General features: G+C 40.2%; 1 protein-coding gene across 3 annotated transcripts in view; it reads left to right on the forward strand.

Annotated features, from left to right (window-relative positions):
- The window catches only part of PRRX1 (paired related homeobox 1), an 85,829-nt gene that overhangs the window by 54,067 nt on the left and 17,788 nt on the right, over window positions 1-13,974 (forward strand). For all 3 annotated transcript variants that reach the window (XM_027564777.1, XM_027564776.1, XM_027564775.1), the window contains exons 2-3: window positions 5,995-6,170; window positions 11,200-11,381. In XM_027564777.1, the coding sequence (XP_027420578.1) occupies window positions 5,995-6,170; window positions 11,200-11,381 (358 nt within the window). The remainder of the gene's footprint in view (window positions 1-5,994; window positions 6,171-11,199; window positions 11,382-13,974) is intronic.

A 13,974-nucleotide genomic window follows, 5' to 3' on the forward strand; every position in this document is an offset into this window, starting at 1 on the left:
CTTCAGCAGTCCCAAGTCAAGTTCTGAGTGAATTTCAAGCTAGAGTCAAGAACGGAGCTATTGTTCTCTCTAACTTCTCCATGAAAGCCTGAGGCATCTCCTCACTAGAATTTAGAGCTTTCGTTTCTAAAGAGGAGCTTGATAAGTATTCTAACATCCTATTCCACTGGAAACTCCATTCTCTTTAAGACTCTTCCTCCTGTTTGTTTCAATTATTCATTATCTTAGATCTACTTATCTTGTAGGAAATAAAAATGAAGGACTAGCTCCTTCATTTAGGGAAGAGTCAGAAGCTCTCTCCCATCTCTAAATCTGATGATGAAGCTATTTAAAAGAGAAACATGGTAAAAGAATGTTTTCTTCCTCCACAGGTAAATAATTTTACCAGGGACAAAAAGATAATGTTAACCTAATTATTTGCTATATGCTATTAAAAAGACTAATTGGAATTCAGACATGATTCATCCTCTTAAACTTTAGTTAAATCACCAGGGTGGGTCCTGGTGGCTCCGATAGTAAAGAATCTGCCTGCAGTGCAGGGGACCCAGGTTTGATCCCTGGGTTGGGAAGATCCCCTGGAGAAGGGAATGGCAGCCCACTCCAATATTCTTGTCTGGAGAATTCCATGGACAGAGGAACCTGGCAGACTACATGGGGTCCATGGGGTCAGAAAGAGTCAGACATGACTGAGTGACAAACACACCCACAAATCACCAAGGTTCTAATTTTCTGAAATTACTTCTATGCCACAATACTCTTTCAAATTTTATTGTCACTTAATTTATCAAAAGACCTTATGTCTTTTTTATAGAAATACCTGAGTGCATTGAGGTGATAAAACATTTGCATAGAAAGAAATGAATCATACTTTTAAAAAATATTTGATTATACACTAAAATATGTATAGGAATTTAGATATGAAGGAATCAATATGGATTGGAGGTATCAGCAAATTTTATAGAGAAAGTAGAATTAAAGTGTGTCATGGAAACAGATTTTGCACTGTGTCCTAAAAGGAAAGAAAGAGAAATGCTAATATGAATGTGGGGAGAAGACAGAAGATGAGGGTTTACTGCTGTGTGAAAGTAACCCTGCACATGCTTAACTGGTGAAGCAAGGACTTACAGAGGCCTTTGAAATGGAAATCCAAGAACATCTCGATCAAAGTAGCTGTCCTACATGAGAATTGTTGCATTTTTTTTAATGGCTTTTCTGGCAGAAATAACATGTAGAACACATGGACCCCCTTCCTGAGACCCTCTTTATATGACTAGTATGGATAAACCTTTTTACTGATACAGAGTTTTCCTGGGGTAGTGTTTTTTTACTTATATCTCTGACTTAATTGTCTCACTCCTGCGTGGGGCGTCTATTGTCATTTGCACTTAAAAAGTAAGGTGGAAATAGAAGTCCTGGCTTCCACACTACTATATATAGAATGGATAACCTACAAGGACCCACTGCATAGCACAGAAAATGATACTCATATTTCGTAATAACCTATAAGGGAAAAGAATCTGAACAATTATGTATATATTCTTTTGTACATATTGTACATATACTATATATATTGCATATATAAGATACTATGTAATATATAAAATAGTATATATCACACATATACAATATTGTATATTATATATAGAAAATATTATATAAAATACATACTATATATAAAATAATATATATATAGAAAATTCATATACATATGGATATATATGGATATATATTTGGATATATATATTTGAATCACTTTGTGATATACCTGAAAATAACACAACATTGTAAATCAAGTATACTTAAATAAAAAAAAAAAAAAAAGAAGTCCTGGCTTCTAGCTCTGGCTCCGTTTCAGCTTGTATTGTGATTTGAGGCAAATCACTTCATTCTTCTAGCCCTCACTGACCTCATCTATAAAATAAGAGGGTTGAATTACATAATTTCTCTGGTTTTATGTGGTGCCAATATTTTATGACTCATGAATCAAGTGAAAATTCACCTGTTAATAAGATAAACAGGTGATCTTATTTTTTTTTTTGCTTGTTTTTGTTGGAAAGCATGAGAATAACTACGTTCTTGAAATTTACACAATCATAACATAATCTTCCATAAAATCTGTAAACACCTTGGATTTGAAACATAATTTTGATAAATATGTATCCATATACCCTGGTGGCCCAGTGGTAAAGAATCTGTCAATGCAGGAGACACAAGTTTGATCCGAAGGTCAGGAAGATCCCCTGGGAAAGGAAATGGTAACCCATTCCAGCATTCTTGCCTGTGAAAACCTATGGACAGAGGAGCCTCATGGGCTATAGTCTGTGGGGTCGTGACAGAGTCAGACGCGACTGAGCGACTCAACAACCACCACCACCCTGTGGTTATTCTGCGCTTTGGTGAATCCTACCTGTTCCAGAATTCCAAGTGTGTGAAGTTGCTCAGTCATGTCTGACTCATGGACTGTAGCCTGCCAAGTTCCTCTGTCCATGGGATTTTCCAGGCAAGAATACTGGAGTGGGTTACCATTTCCTTCTCCAGGGGATCTTCCCAATCCAGGGATCGAACCGTAGTCTCCCACACTGCAGGCAGACTCTTTACCATATGAGCCACCAGGGAAGCCCCTTCCAGAATTCCAAAGAATTAGCCATTTCCTGATGTCCAGTTGGCTGTCAGTATCCTTGAACAGCATCCTTCTAAACTGACCTTTTATAGTAGCTGTTTTTACGAGAAAGATAATATTCCAGCAATAATAAAAATACACTAGTTTCTCTCCCCTATATTCAACCAGAGTTTATATTCTAAGTCTTTATCGCAGGTGTTTCAAATGTCTCACATTTGTAAATGTGCTCTATTTTGTCCACATTTCCTTTCAAGCCGCTGATGAGACTGTACGGGATCCTGTTCTGTGTTCCTGGGGGAAAACAGGGAGCTCGTAGTTCGTGATTAGTGAGCAAAGACAGACAAGCCCAGGGCTGCCGCTTGAGTGGTGTCTGCTGGCCCCTCACTGTCTCTTCCTATTATATTACACTTGTGCTCTGGAGGATGTTTACCAGAGCCACACTCTGTGGACCCCTGTCATTTGTGTGTCTTTTCTCACCTTCAACATGATCTGGACTGGTGTTTTCATTTGTTAAAAACAACAAGGACATTCACTGGGAAACTTCTGCTGGAATCCTTTCAGGTCATCATAGCTATTTATTCTCTGTCATAAACTATAATTCTCCATTTCCCTTACCCCCACGTCAGGGGAGTCGGTGGTTTATGGTGGACAGTCAGTGGAATTTGAGTGAACAGTGGAAGATTTCAAAGAACTACTGAGAGATTCTGTAGCAGGTTGTAGCACTAAGAACAAAACATAAAACCTTCTTGTTCTCCATTACAGTTTGGCAGTACAAGAAGAAATGGGCTTCCCAAACAGCATAAAGGATTTAGAATTTGTGGTTATACCTGTGAAAACAGTTCCTCTGAGGAAAGAAAGCAAATCATGGGATTGGATTAATAAGAAATTTCCTTTACATGATTAAAATGGCCCAGGGTCTGATCATTGGTCTCAGTCTGGGGTTGGTATGGAAGTTAGAGATTTTTTCAGACTTCTGTTTAACAGGAACATGAAACGCAGTTGTGGTGCTGTCATAAAGGCATGAATGACCGAGAGAGAGAGAAGCCTGAAGCGCAAGACATGTAGAACTGTAAACAAAAAGATTTGGAAAGAGAATGGGAGCAACAGGAATGCCTCCATATATTCAAACATGAAGGAGAATACAAATGCAAGGCAACAACCGAAAGATGTATGATCCTAGGTGTTTGAATTGTAGTGTTGACATTGTTGTAAAGTAATTTTTCTAATAGCTAAATGGTGGTAAAATCAAGGGTGTTGTTGAAATATTCCAGGCTTTGATTGTTGTTGCTGCTGTTGTTCAGTCACTCCCAGAAATCATGATAATCAAACTGGCTTCATTCTCAAGATACCACTGATCTGACCTTCTTTCTTATTGAGAGTGTCACAGAAGCGCCTTCAAAGCAGGGCTCCTGGTTGAGGCACCACCATGGAAAGAACCAGAGAGGTGGTCAATTCTGAAGACAACCATATTGATGAAAGAATGAATGTCAGCAGCTTCTTAGACACAGAATGGGGGAACGGGGTTGAGATCATATGGTTTTTTTCCTACAGAAACAGTTTCCTCAAGACAGGGAAAGTTTCACATTTTCCCTGGACACAAATTCAGCAAGCACTGACTGTATACGGGTGCTCTACCTCTCAGGAGGGAACGAGCAGTCTCTGTTCTGAGCTCCAAGGGCATCACTGGTGAAGGAGCACTCGTGGAGAAGGTGGGCTCTCAGCAGAAGTCTTGGAGGCCTCAGGTAGGCACTGAGAGATCTGGGCTGGGAGCTCCTAGATTTAAGCTGTACTCTGAATCCCCACCCAACTCTGAAACATGCCCCCAGTCTACAGGAATGATACTATAGCTCAGGTGTGGATCATTCCTCCTGGGACATCAGGATTCACACTAGTAGTTTTCTTGAGTGTTTGTGTTTTCATAGTTACAGAGGGTCAGGAGACTTCTGTTGTTGTTCAGTGGCTCAGTCATGTCTGAGTCTTTGTGATCCTATGGACTCTAGCCTTCCAGCCTCCTCTGTCCATGGAATTTCCCAGGCAGGAATACTGGAGTGGGTTGCCATTTCCTTCTCCAGGAGGTCTTCCCAACCCAGGGATCGAACCCATGCAGGTGGGTTCTTTATCACTGTGCCACCTGGGAAGCCCTCAGGAGAATTTACATGTCAAAAAAAAGTGACTTGAGAGCTACTTCCATTGAATGTGGAACAAGTGGCCATGCTCTCTTTCCCTCCATCCTCACTTTCACTCCTTGTATTTTCCTTCGAGATGAGTGGGGAAAGCGATTGGAAGTGTGAGTCTGGTTCATCAGGCTGAGTATGTGACTTGGGCCTGAGCAACTCGAGCTGTAAATCTCTGAGTACTTCAGGGGCTCTGTGGTGCCTTGAGTATGAGGGTGAGGGCTAAGACAGTGATGTTAGCACAGCTGGTATCCTGCTCAGCTCCACAAGTCCAACGCTCCTGCTGAACCGAGGGAGGGCAGCCGGACAGGAGCACACTACTCTCTCACAGCCCTGGGCAGGCTGGACCAACTGGCCATGGTGCCTTTGGGGTAACTCCGAGAAAATCAAGGAGGAATCTTGATGGCTAAAAACTTGAGGACATGATTCTCCAAAGGTTCCTAAGACTTCAAAGCCCTAGAACTCAAATTTGGGGTGAAACTGGTTCAGAGGTCTTTCAGGACTGTTCTTGAGTTCTTGGTGAGTTCAAGGTCAGCGTCAGCTGGGGTGGGTAGGTGTTGTAGCACTAGCCCTGATCTAAGCTGATGCCCTTGATGCCTGACTCAGCAACAGCATGGAGCCTTGAACAAACAGTGAGGGATTATTTTCTTTTTCCAGGAAGATGCATGGGAAAAACAGAAATCCTTCTTATCTGTTTGAATATGGCTTTTCCTTTATAACTGCATTTGTGTTGATGTGGGTTTGTTGAGGTGACATAACCAGGGAATTGTTCGGCTCCTCGGTTATGAAACTGTGTGAATGAACATAGCATTACCTAAGACAAATGAAGTCCAAGGCAATCTCTTCTCCTTTCCCCATCTCTGGAGATGTCCAGAGAATATAGAGAGGAGTGAAATATTTCTTTAGCCCTCTTTGACAAAACAGGCTTCAAGGAGCATATGAAAAGATCTCTCTGACAGTTCAGGTCTGGTTGAAAATTTAGAAGCAACAAACAAACATCAGAACTGCTGTGGGTTCTTGGTGTATGAACTTGAGGGCACCAAAACCTGTATTTGCACCTGGAAAGTGGCATTTGGCCCTAGCACTTTGATGAGCATGGGAGCCAAGGAAACAGTTTCACTGTGGATACACAGTGAAGAGGTATAAACCAGACCTCTGACATGACTTTAGCTCCTTTATCATCAATTTCTTGTATTCCAGATGATCAACTGAACTCAGAGGAAAAGAAGAAGAGAAAGCAGCGGAGGAACAGGACAACCTTCAACAGCAGTCAGCTGCAGGCTTTGGAGCGTGTCTTTGAGCGGACACACTACCCAGATGCGTTTGTGCGAGAAGACCTTGCCCGCCGGGTGAACCTCACTGAGGCCAGAGTGCAGGTAACCAGAGTACTCCCCACCTCAAGGGCACATCTCTGAAGACTGTTGAAAAACACCACTTGTAGATTTCAGACCAGAGCTGATAGTAAGAAAGATTATAAATGGGCAGCATGAGGACAGAATCAGTTTTTGACTGTGTTTCTTTTGGTAGAAGCATATTTTAAAAAATCAAAGTGAAGGCCTTTCAGTAGGGCAGAATATGCCTTGCTAGCGGTCTCACTCCTCTCATTGTTTCCCGCCTTTCCAGATTCATGTTATAAACATTGTCCATCAGCGCATTTGACTCTGCACCTTCCCCACCACCTTGCCCCAGCTTTCAACTTGAGCAGTCAGGTGCTCAAAGAGATGAACTCTCTGTCCCCTACCTCAGTTTTCTTCCCCAGACTTTGGGAATGTCCAAATCTCCAAGAAACATATTTATAGTGATGGACATGGATGGCAGTGGGGAATGAACACATCAAAGATCTTGAACTTAGAAACTGCATTAAGAGCACATTTAAGTAGGTGATTTTGTGTTTCTGTGAAGTAAAGATGGGTAAGTGTATGTAAAACAAGGTGAAGAGAGAATAGTAATTCTTTCAAATATTAATGCCATGGCTCATCAACTACAAGCCAGGCATCTAGAAATAATACAATCTGTGATTAGAAATAATAATGATGATAATAATAACTAATATGAGTTGAGCCCTTATATGCCAAACAGTGTCCTTAGTTACATAACTAATCTGTCTAATCCTCACCCCAATTCAGTGAGGTGGATAATATTATTCATCTGACAGATACGGAAACTGAGACTCAGAAGTTAAAGGATTGTGTATCATGTGACACAGCTAGGAAGGGGCTGAACTAGAATTTGAAGACACATATGCAGATCTAGAGTTCATGTTTTTAAGCATTACAGTAGGTTTTAAATAAATACATAAATACAGGTCCTCTGGCTACATGCTTTTTCAAGCAGTGTTTTGCTATCTCTGCTCAGAGTCCAGATTTGATTTTCTTCCATATTGCTAGAGGTAGGCTTGTCTTCCCTAATAAATTATTGTTTGTAAATCTGTGTCCAGTCTGAGATTGAAGAATTTCTTCTTGAAAAATACTTTTTTTAAAAATGTATTTACTTTTGGTTCTGCTGCATCTTCATTGCTGTGCGGGCTTTTCTCTAGTTGCAGAGAGCGGGGGCCTACTCTTCATAGCAGTGCATGGGTTTTTCATTGCGGTGGCTTTTCTTGTTGGGGAGCATGGGCTCTAGAGCACAGACTCAATAGTTGCGGTGCATGGGCTTAGTTGCTCTGCAGCATGTAGGATCTTCCTGGACCACAGATCAAACCCCTGTCTCCTACTTTGGTAGGTGGAATCTTCATCCCTGAACCACTGGGGTAGGCCCTGGGCTTGAAGGATTTCTTTCTGCAAACGATAACTCTCTTGATGGGGGACTTGGGCTAGGGTGTGGACGGGTGTGGAGGCTAGGAACTGTATGGAGAACCCTATACTGTGAGAGATATTTGTTGAGTTGAGGGAGAGGGTCTGAGAGGTTGCCTCAGCCTGAAGACAGTGTGCAGGCATTGTCCCTGTGAAATGGGGATTTCACCCAGAAGTCCTCCCCAGGAGAGAAAAAAATGTCTTTGACAAAAGGAGTAAGTTGCCTGGGCGCTGTGGTACCCACAAGGATAGGTTAAGAGAAGGCAGATGTGAGGATGCTGATATTACTATGTGGGAGTCTCTCGGGGCTCAGATGAGAGTGGTCCACAGGCACAGACTCAGTTGTGCTCTCTCTATCCTGCTGTCCAAAGCACAACTCTGAGGTCTGCCTTCCCACACCCTCTTCCCCCATGCTGCTCACCACAGATCTCCAAACACGCTCCCTGTTTCTACTCTTAAATCCTTTCTTCTCTCCTCCAAAACCCATATTTTTTATGCCCCAGGCTTGGCCTACAGTGGCATAATAAATAATTTTAGATCAATAACTCACAATGCCTGAAAGTACCACTTTTGCTATGGCGATTTGAATTTTAAATAAGGGAACCTGAACAGGGCAATGCTGGGAATTAACAAAAAAAGGTGTAAGAGCAATTTTGGATTAGGGAGCTAAATTGGTCCCATCACAATAAGCAAATGACTTTCTTATATGTTGAAACTGTTTTATCTTCTTCCTTTTCCATCCTACTATGTTCTAAAGTCTTTTAGAATTGTGAACATTTCCCATGTAAGCAGGACAGAGTTCTCCCTTTGTGACTTTATTCTTCCTCTGTGAAGACTTACCCTTTGCCAGTCTGAACCACTGCCTCTGAATCTGGCCTTCTTTATATTTATGGCCTTTATCACAATGTGACATATATTGTATTGAGTTGTATGCAGGCCAACTTCCCCAGCTAGACTGTGAAGTTCTCTTGGATGGAAGCCATATCTTATCATCTTTACAATCTCATTTTTTCCCTGTCTTTTTTTTCTTTCAAATATTTATCAAGCATCTGTTATTCTCTTGGAACTGGTTTGGGTTTGCTGGGGATAAATAATAAACACTGGCTCTTTCCTCAAAGATGTTCCAGACTGGGAGCAAAGAAGACAAATGTGCAGATCATACTGTTATCAGAGCATAAGATGATTCCTACACTAAAGGAATGTTCAAGAACTAGTGATAGATCAGAGGAAGGAATGATTAAATCTGCCTGGGGAAAAAGAAAATATATGAACGTTGAGTAGTCATTCTATGCCAAGTCTCACAACAACCTGTGAGTTGGTATTATCATCTTTACTTGATTGTGAGACAAAGGATCAGAGACATATATAACTATCCAAGCACAAATCTTTAAGTCATGGAGCCAGTATTTTTCTTTAACTCTGGTAGATTTTAAAGTCACGTTCCTTCCACTCTAACATTTCACAAAGAAGATGATGTTCAAGTTAAATCTTAAAAAAAACACCCATGTCTTTGGCACCTGGATAAAAGGGGAGAATACTGCAGACAGAGAGAACATTGGGTATGAATACATATAGGTGGGAAAATAGCCAAATGCATTTGGGAGTCTTAACCCCAGAGTAAGATCTGAAATGATGAAGCACCAGTGCATGAGGGCCAAGTGATACAGAATGTGGCTGAATCAATGGACAATGAGCTAATTCTTGAACAGTCTTTGTTCTAGAATAAAGATAAGATATTATCTTTGATATGTTTGATAAAACATTTTGATTTTATGCTGTGGGTGACAGAGTCAGTGGATGATAGAAAGCTAAAGAGAAGCACTAATATAATTATATCTGCATTTAAAATGATAACTCTAATAGGAATGTGAAGGACACCTTAGAAACAAAAGAGCTGAAGCCAGAAAAGATTCTTCCTCTACTGATTTGCGCCCTGGCCTTCCATGGGGCACCAATCACGTGGTACTCTATGTGAATGTTGCCAGCTAGCGCTGTAAAATTGTCCTACTCTGCACTGTAGGATTTCTTTCTCCCACACCTTGTCATGCCTTTCCAGAACTGTACCTAAAATTCTTGCATTGCTGTCTTTCAAATTTACATGTCTATCTTCTTTTAGTAGACTGTGAGCTGCTTATGAGCAGAGAGTAAGTCTCATCTCTCCATCGCAGTATTTAGGCCAGGAACTAGAATGCAGTCTCCACAAAGACTTTGTGAATGAGTAAATGAAGAAATAAAATTCCACAGCAGTACAAAAGAGTTGTCAGATCATGAGTCAGATGTCCTTGAGCTCAAAAACTCAGCCATTTTTTACTTCTGTGAACTTCAACAGAGTCCATCTCATTGAGATGGTTTTCTCAACTCTGAAATAGAAATAATAACACCTAATTGTGGAATTGTCATAACTATGAAAAATGTAGGTAACATGTTTGTATAAATTCTTAGCCCTAGTAGCACTTCTGAGAAGGCAATGGCACCCCACTCCAGTACTCTTGTCTGGAAAATCCCATGGATGGAGGAGCCTGGTGGGCTGCAGTCCATGGGGTCGCTAAGAGTCGGGCACGACTGAGCGACTTCACTTTCACTTTTCACTTGCATGCATTGGAGAAGGAAACGGCAACCCACTCCAGTGTTCTTGCCTGGAGAATCCCAGGGACGGGGGAGCCTGGTGGGCTGCCGTCTATGGGGTCGCACAGAGTCAGACACAACTGAAGCAACTTAGCAGCAGTAGCACTTAATAAATGGTAGAGTTTTTATTAGCTGTCCTCAATGGTATCAGTGCTGCCCATTTCCTTGGAAGCCTGCAATTAAATATACTCCAACCAGCTTCCAACTTTCAGTATCTGAATTTCTGTTTTACAAGTTTCTTTCTAGAACTTCAGGAGACATGCCAGAAGTGTTGGAACACTAATAACCAGTGACTGACAGGAGCCAATGTATGAATCCACAACTCTTTCACCCCTCCAGTGGGAGGTGTGTGCCCTGTGTTACCCTTAGGGTCCCTCAAGGACTAAGCTCCCACAGACAGAGCTGGTTCAGTAGCACACCAGTTAGAGGCTGCTTTTCTTCTGTTACTTCCTCCCTCTTCTGTGGTTATTCCTTGCACCTCCCAGATAAACAATTTGCTTCTGAAATCCTTAACGCAGGGTCTACTTCTGGGAAGATGGGAGATTTTCTTTAAATATCCAACAAGTGTCATAAAAGCAGATGATGTTTCTGCCCTTTGAAGAACTTTGAAGAAACTTTAAAAACGTCATTATACCTGTGGCAGAAGTCTGGATGAGATTTTTCTTTTTTATTATAATTCCAAAAGGAATTATAATCCACAATTTGCTGTCAAATGGGCTCGTCATGGGTTCAAATGGGTTCCCATATCTGGTGGCTTGATCATTGGAAGCACCTTTTAGTCTTTGTTCTTAATAGCCCTGGTACATGGCCCACTGGGGAAGGATTATGGCATGTTTTCTGTTGTTCTCGAAAGAATCCCATGCTTAGTCTATATCTTCCTTGGGAAGGTATTATATGGTAAAAATCAACCAGGAGTTTATTCATGGAACCTCTCCTTTGTTTTTCCTCTCCCTCCTCATGCCCTTCTCTCCTTCTGACAATCTTCCAGGTGTGGTTTCAGAACCGAAGAGCCAAATTCCGCAGGAATGAGAGAGCCATGCTGGCCAATAAAAATGCTTCCCTCCTCAAATCCTACTCAGGAGACGTGACTGCTGTGGAGCAGCCCATCGTACCTCGTCCTGCTCCAAGACCCACTGATTATCTCTCCTGGGGGACGGCCTCTCCGTACAGGTGAATGACTGGCCCACTCTCCCTTGCTCCACCTCCACACATTTCTCAGCGGTTGGTCACATTCAAAGCTGCTTGTGCAGCTGGCTGACATTTCTTATTGGGTTAACCTCTTCAGAGACATTCAACTTGCTGACATCCCCAGATTTTCACAGGAGATCACTAGTTGCCCCAGGAGCAGGGTCTGGGGCAGAAGAGAGAGGGGCAGGCCAACAGCAGTCTCCTCTTGGACTCAGGAACTCTTGCAAAGGTTTCAAAGATGGGGAAGAATCTAAAAGAAAAAATCATTAAGCTATGCCCAGAGTCCCTCTTGCAATCATTCTGGAACAAAACTTTATTCCATTTCCAAACTGGATAGATCGGTTGGATTATGCTCAAGTAGGAATTTAACACATAAGGCTCTAAGTGTAGGACCAAAGGCAAACTTCACAATAAAACTGATGTGGAATGAAAAGAAGTAAGGAAGGGGAAAAAGAAGGAGAGAGACAGAGAGAGAAGGGAAAAAACCCAAGATCATTCAGATCACTCTAATGGCCATAGTTCTTTATTAATAGGTGGGAATGTCTTATGATCCAAGATGCTTTCCTATTCTATTGCTAGTTCTTGTCAACTTATTTGAAGTTCTTTTGGGGTTAGTTTGTGTGGGTTTAAGAAATATATATATGAAAGCAGTGTATAATTTTCACTAAATTTTTATATTTAAAAGGTGAAAATATGAAGGAAGCAAATAACATAATATTATTTCAATTGCTTGGAAAGCTTTTAACTTTCATTGATTATGCTGTTCAGAAAAAAACAGACAAATGCCAGAGGGAAGCTGAAACACACGTGCCTAATGCATTGTCATCAGTCTAAAGTGTCTATTTGAACCTAAGCCTGAGTACTCTTAGAAAACAGGTCAAGGCTCTGTGTTCTCTGGCCAATTGCAGCAGAGGAAGAAGTATTTACAAACCACTTACTATGCTCCTGTTTACCTTTTTATTGTTAAGGTTAATTAAGAGTTTAAAGAGAGGTTTTAAACTAAGTATAAGAGATTATCTCCCAGTTGATGCTGAGTTTCTGATGTGAAATGCAACATTAGTGAAATGCTGATAGTTTCAAATTTGATCTAATTAAAGCAAAAACCTTACCTAAATATTCTTTCTGTTTGAAATCAATTCCTTGAAAGAAATGCCATAAATGCATTTGGAAATTTCTTTTCAATTCCCCATTATGAAATTAGCCTGAATTGCTTTGGTCTATGCTTAGGAAATTGGAAATTACTATTGCTCTTAGACATAATATGCTTTGCTAATTTCAAAAGATTAGTCCTATTTGTGTGTCCTTTTTAAAATTTAGACTCCTCTCCCAAAGGATTTACTGAAAAATATATTTTGCAGGCCATTACAAAATCACATATTCTTTAATTTCTTAAATAAGTGAAAGATTGCTTTGGTGATTTTTTTTTTAATAAATATTGATAACTCATAGACTCATTAAATGGTTTGGGAAATGGATGTGGATCAGAGCTTGAAGTCTCTGGTTTGAATTTGGTCACAACCAGGAAGTTTAGCTCCTTTTTATTTATTTCTGGATCCTAGTAAGGAACTTTTTTTACCAGCTGTAATAACCCAGATGGCTGTCATGTGGTCCTTACCAGTGAGAGATGGAGGGCAGTATACTGCATAGTGGGGATGAAAACCTTAATATTGGACTAGATTACTTGGACCTCAGCAGAAGTTCAAATCCCATGCCTGCATTATACATACTTTGTATATGGGCATCTAACTGAAATTATTAGCATGCAATTTATGTATGCCTTTTGGGAAAGTGTTATATTTTAATTTGAAAGATTGTGTAGAAATACTAGATACACTTTTAAAAAAACACTCATAATTCCACCATCTTGAGATAACTAGTGTTTATTTTTGCAATTAGAGTTCAGTATTTTATATAGTATAGACATAGTGTAAATACTATTTTGTATTCTGCTCCTTTCACTTAAAATCATATAACCTAGTTACTTCTTATTCAATTCATGGTATACTTTTATATCTTTTCTCTCTTAGACACAGAGTTTGTTAAAAAATAATTAAAAATTTCACAGAATCTGACTGTTCATATTCTGTATGAAGAATAAATTAATCTCCAGATTTAAGTAGAAAAATGATGGTTTAAACAGTAATTTAATCAACAATTATGTTTTTGACCCAGTGTTGACTGAAGTGTTTATATTTTGATTAATTTCAAAAAGTGGCAAAAAATTATTTTGTTCCTTAAAGATATTTCTGCTGTGTTTAGAGCCAAAATACTCATTATGATCTCACATTTTGAAGCTTGGTAGGAAATATAAGTGTTTTTAAGGAAATATAAAAGAAAACCAAGTGATGAAAAGCAAAGGAAATGATAAATCTTTTGTGTTATGGAAAATTAACTCGCTATTTCTGTTGGTACTATTATGTCAAATTAGTTATCTCACATGTGACATTCATTAAAAAGCATTTCTCTTGGTTAATCCTTGGATGCTCCTGTGTGGCAGCTTTGTCCTTGATCTGGTTCCAAAGAAGAGACTGAACACTTGCCCAAATTTAAGCCTTTGGCACGCAGAGTTAGAGCC

This window comes from Bos indicus x Bos taurus, chromosome 16 (assembly GCF_003369695.1).
Source record: "Bos indicus x Bos taurus breed Angus x Brahman F1 hybrid chromosome 16, Bos_hybrid_MaternalHap_v2.0, whole genome shotgun sequence".
NCBI classification, from domain to species: Eukaryota; Metazoa; Chordata; class Mammalia; order Artiodactyla; family Bovidae; genus Bos; species Bos indicus x Bos taurus.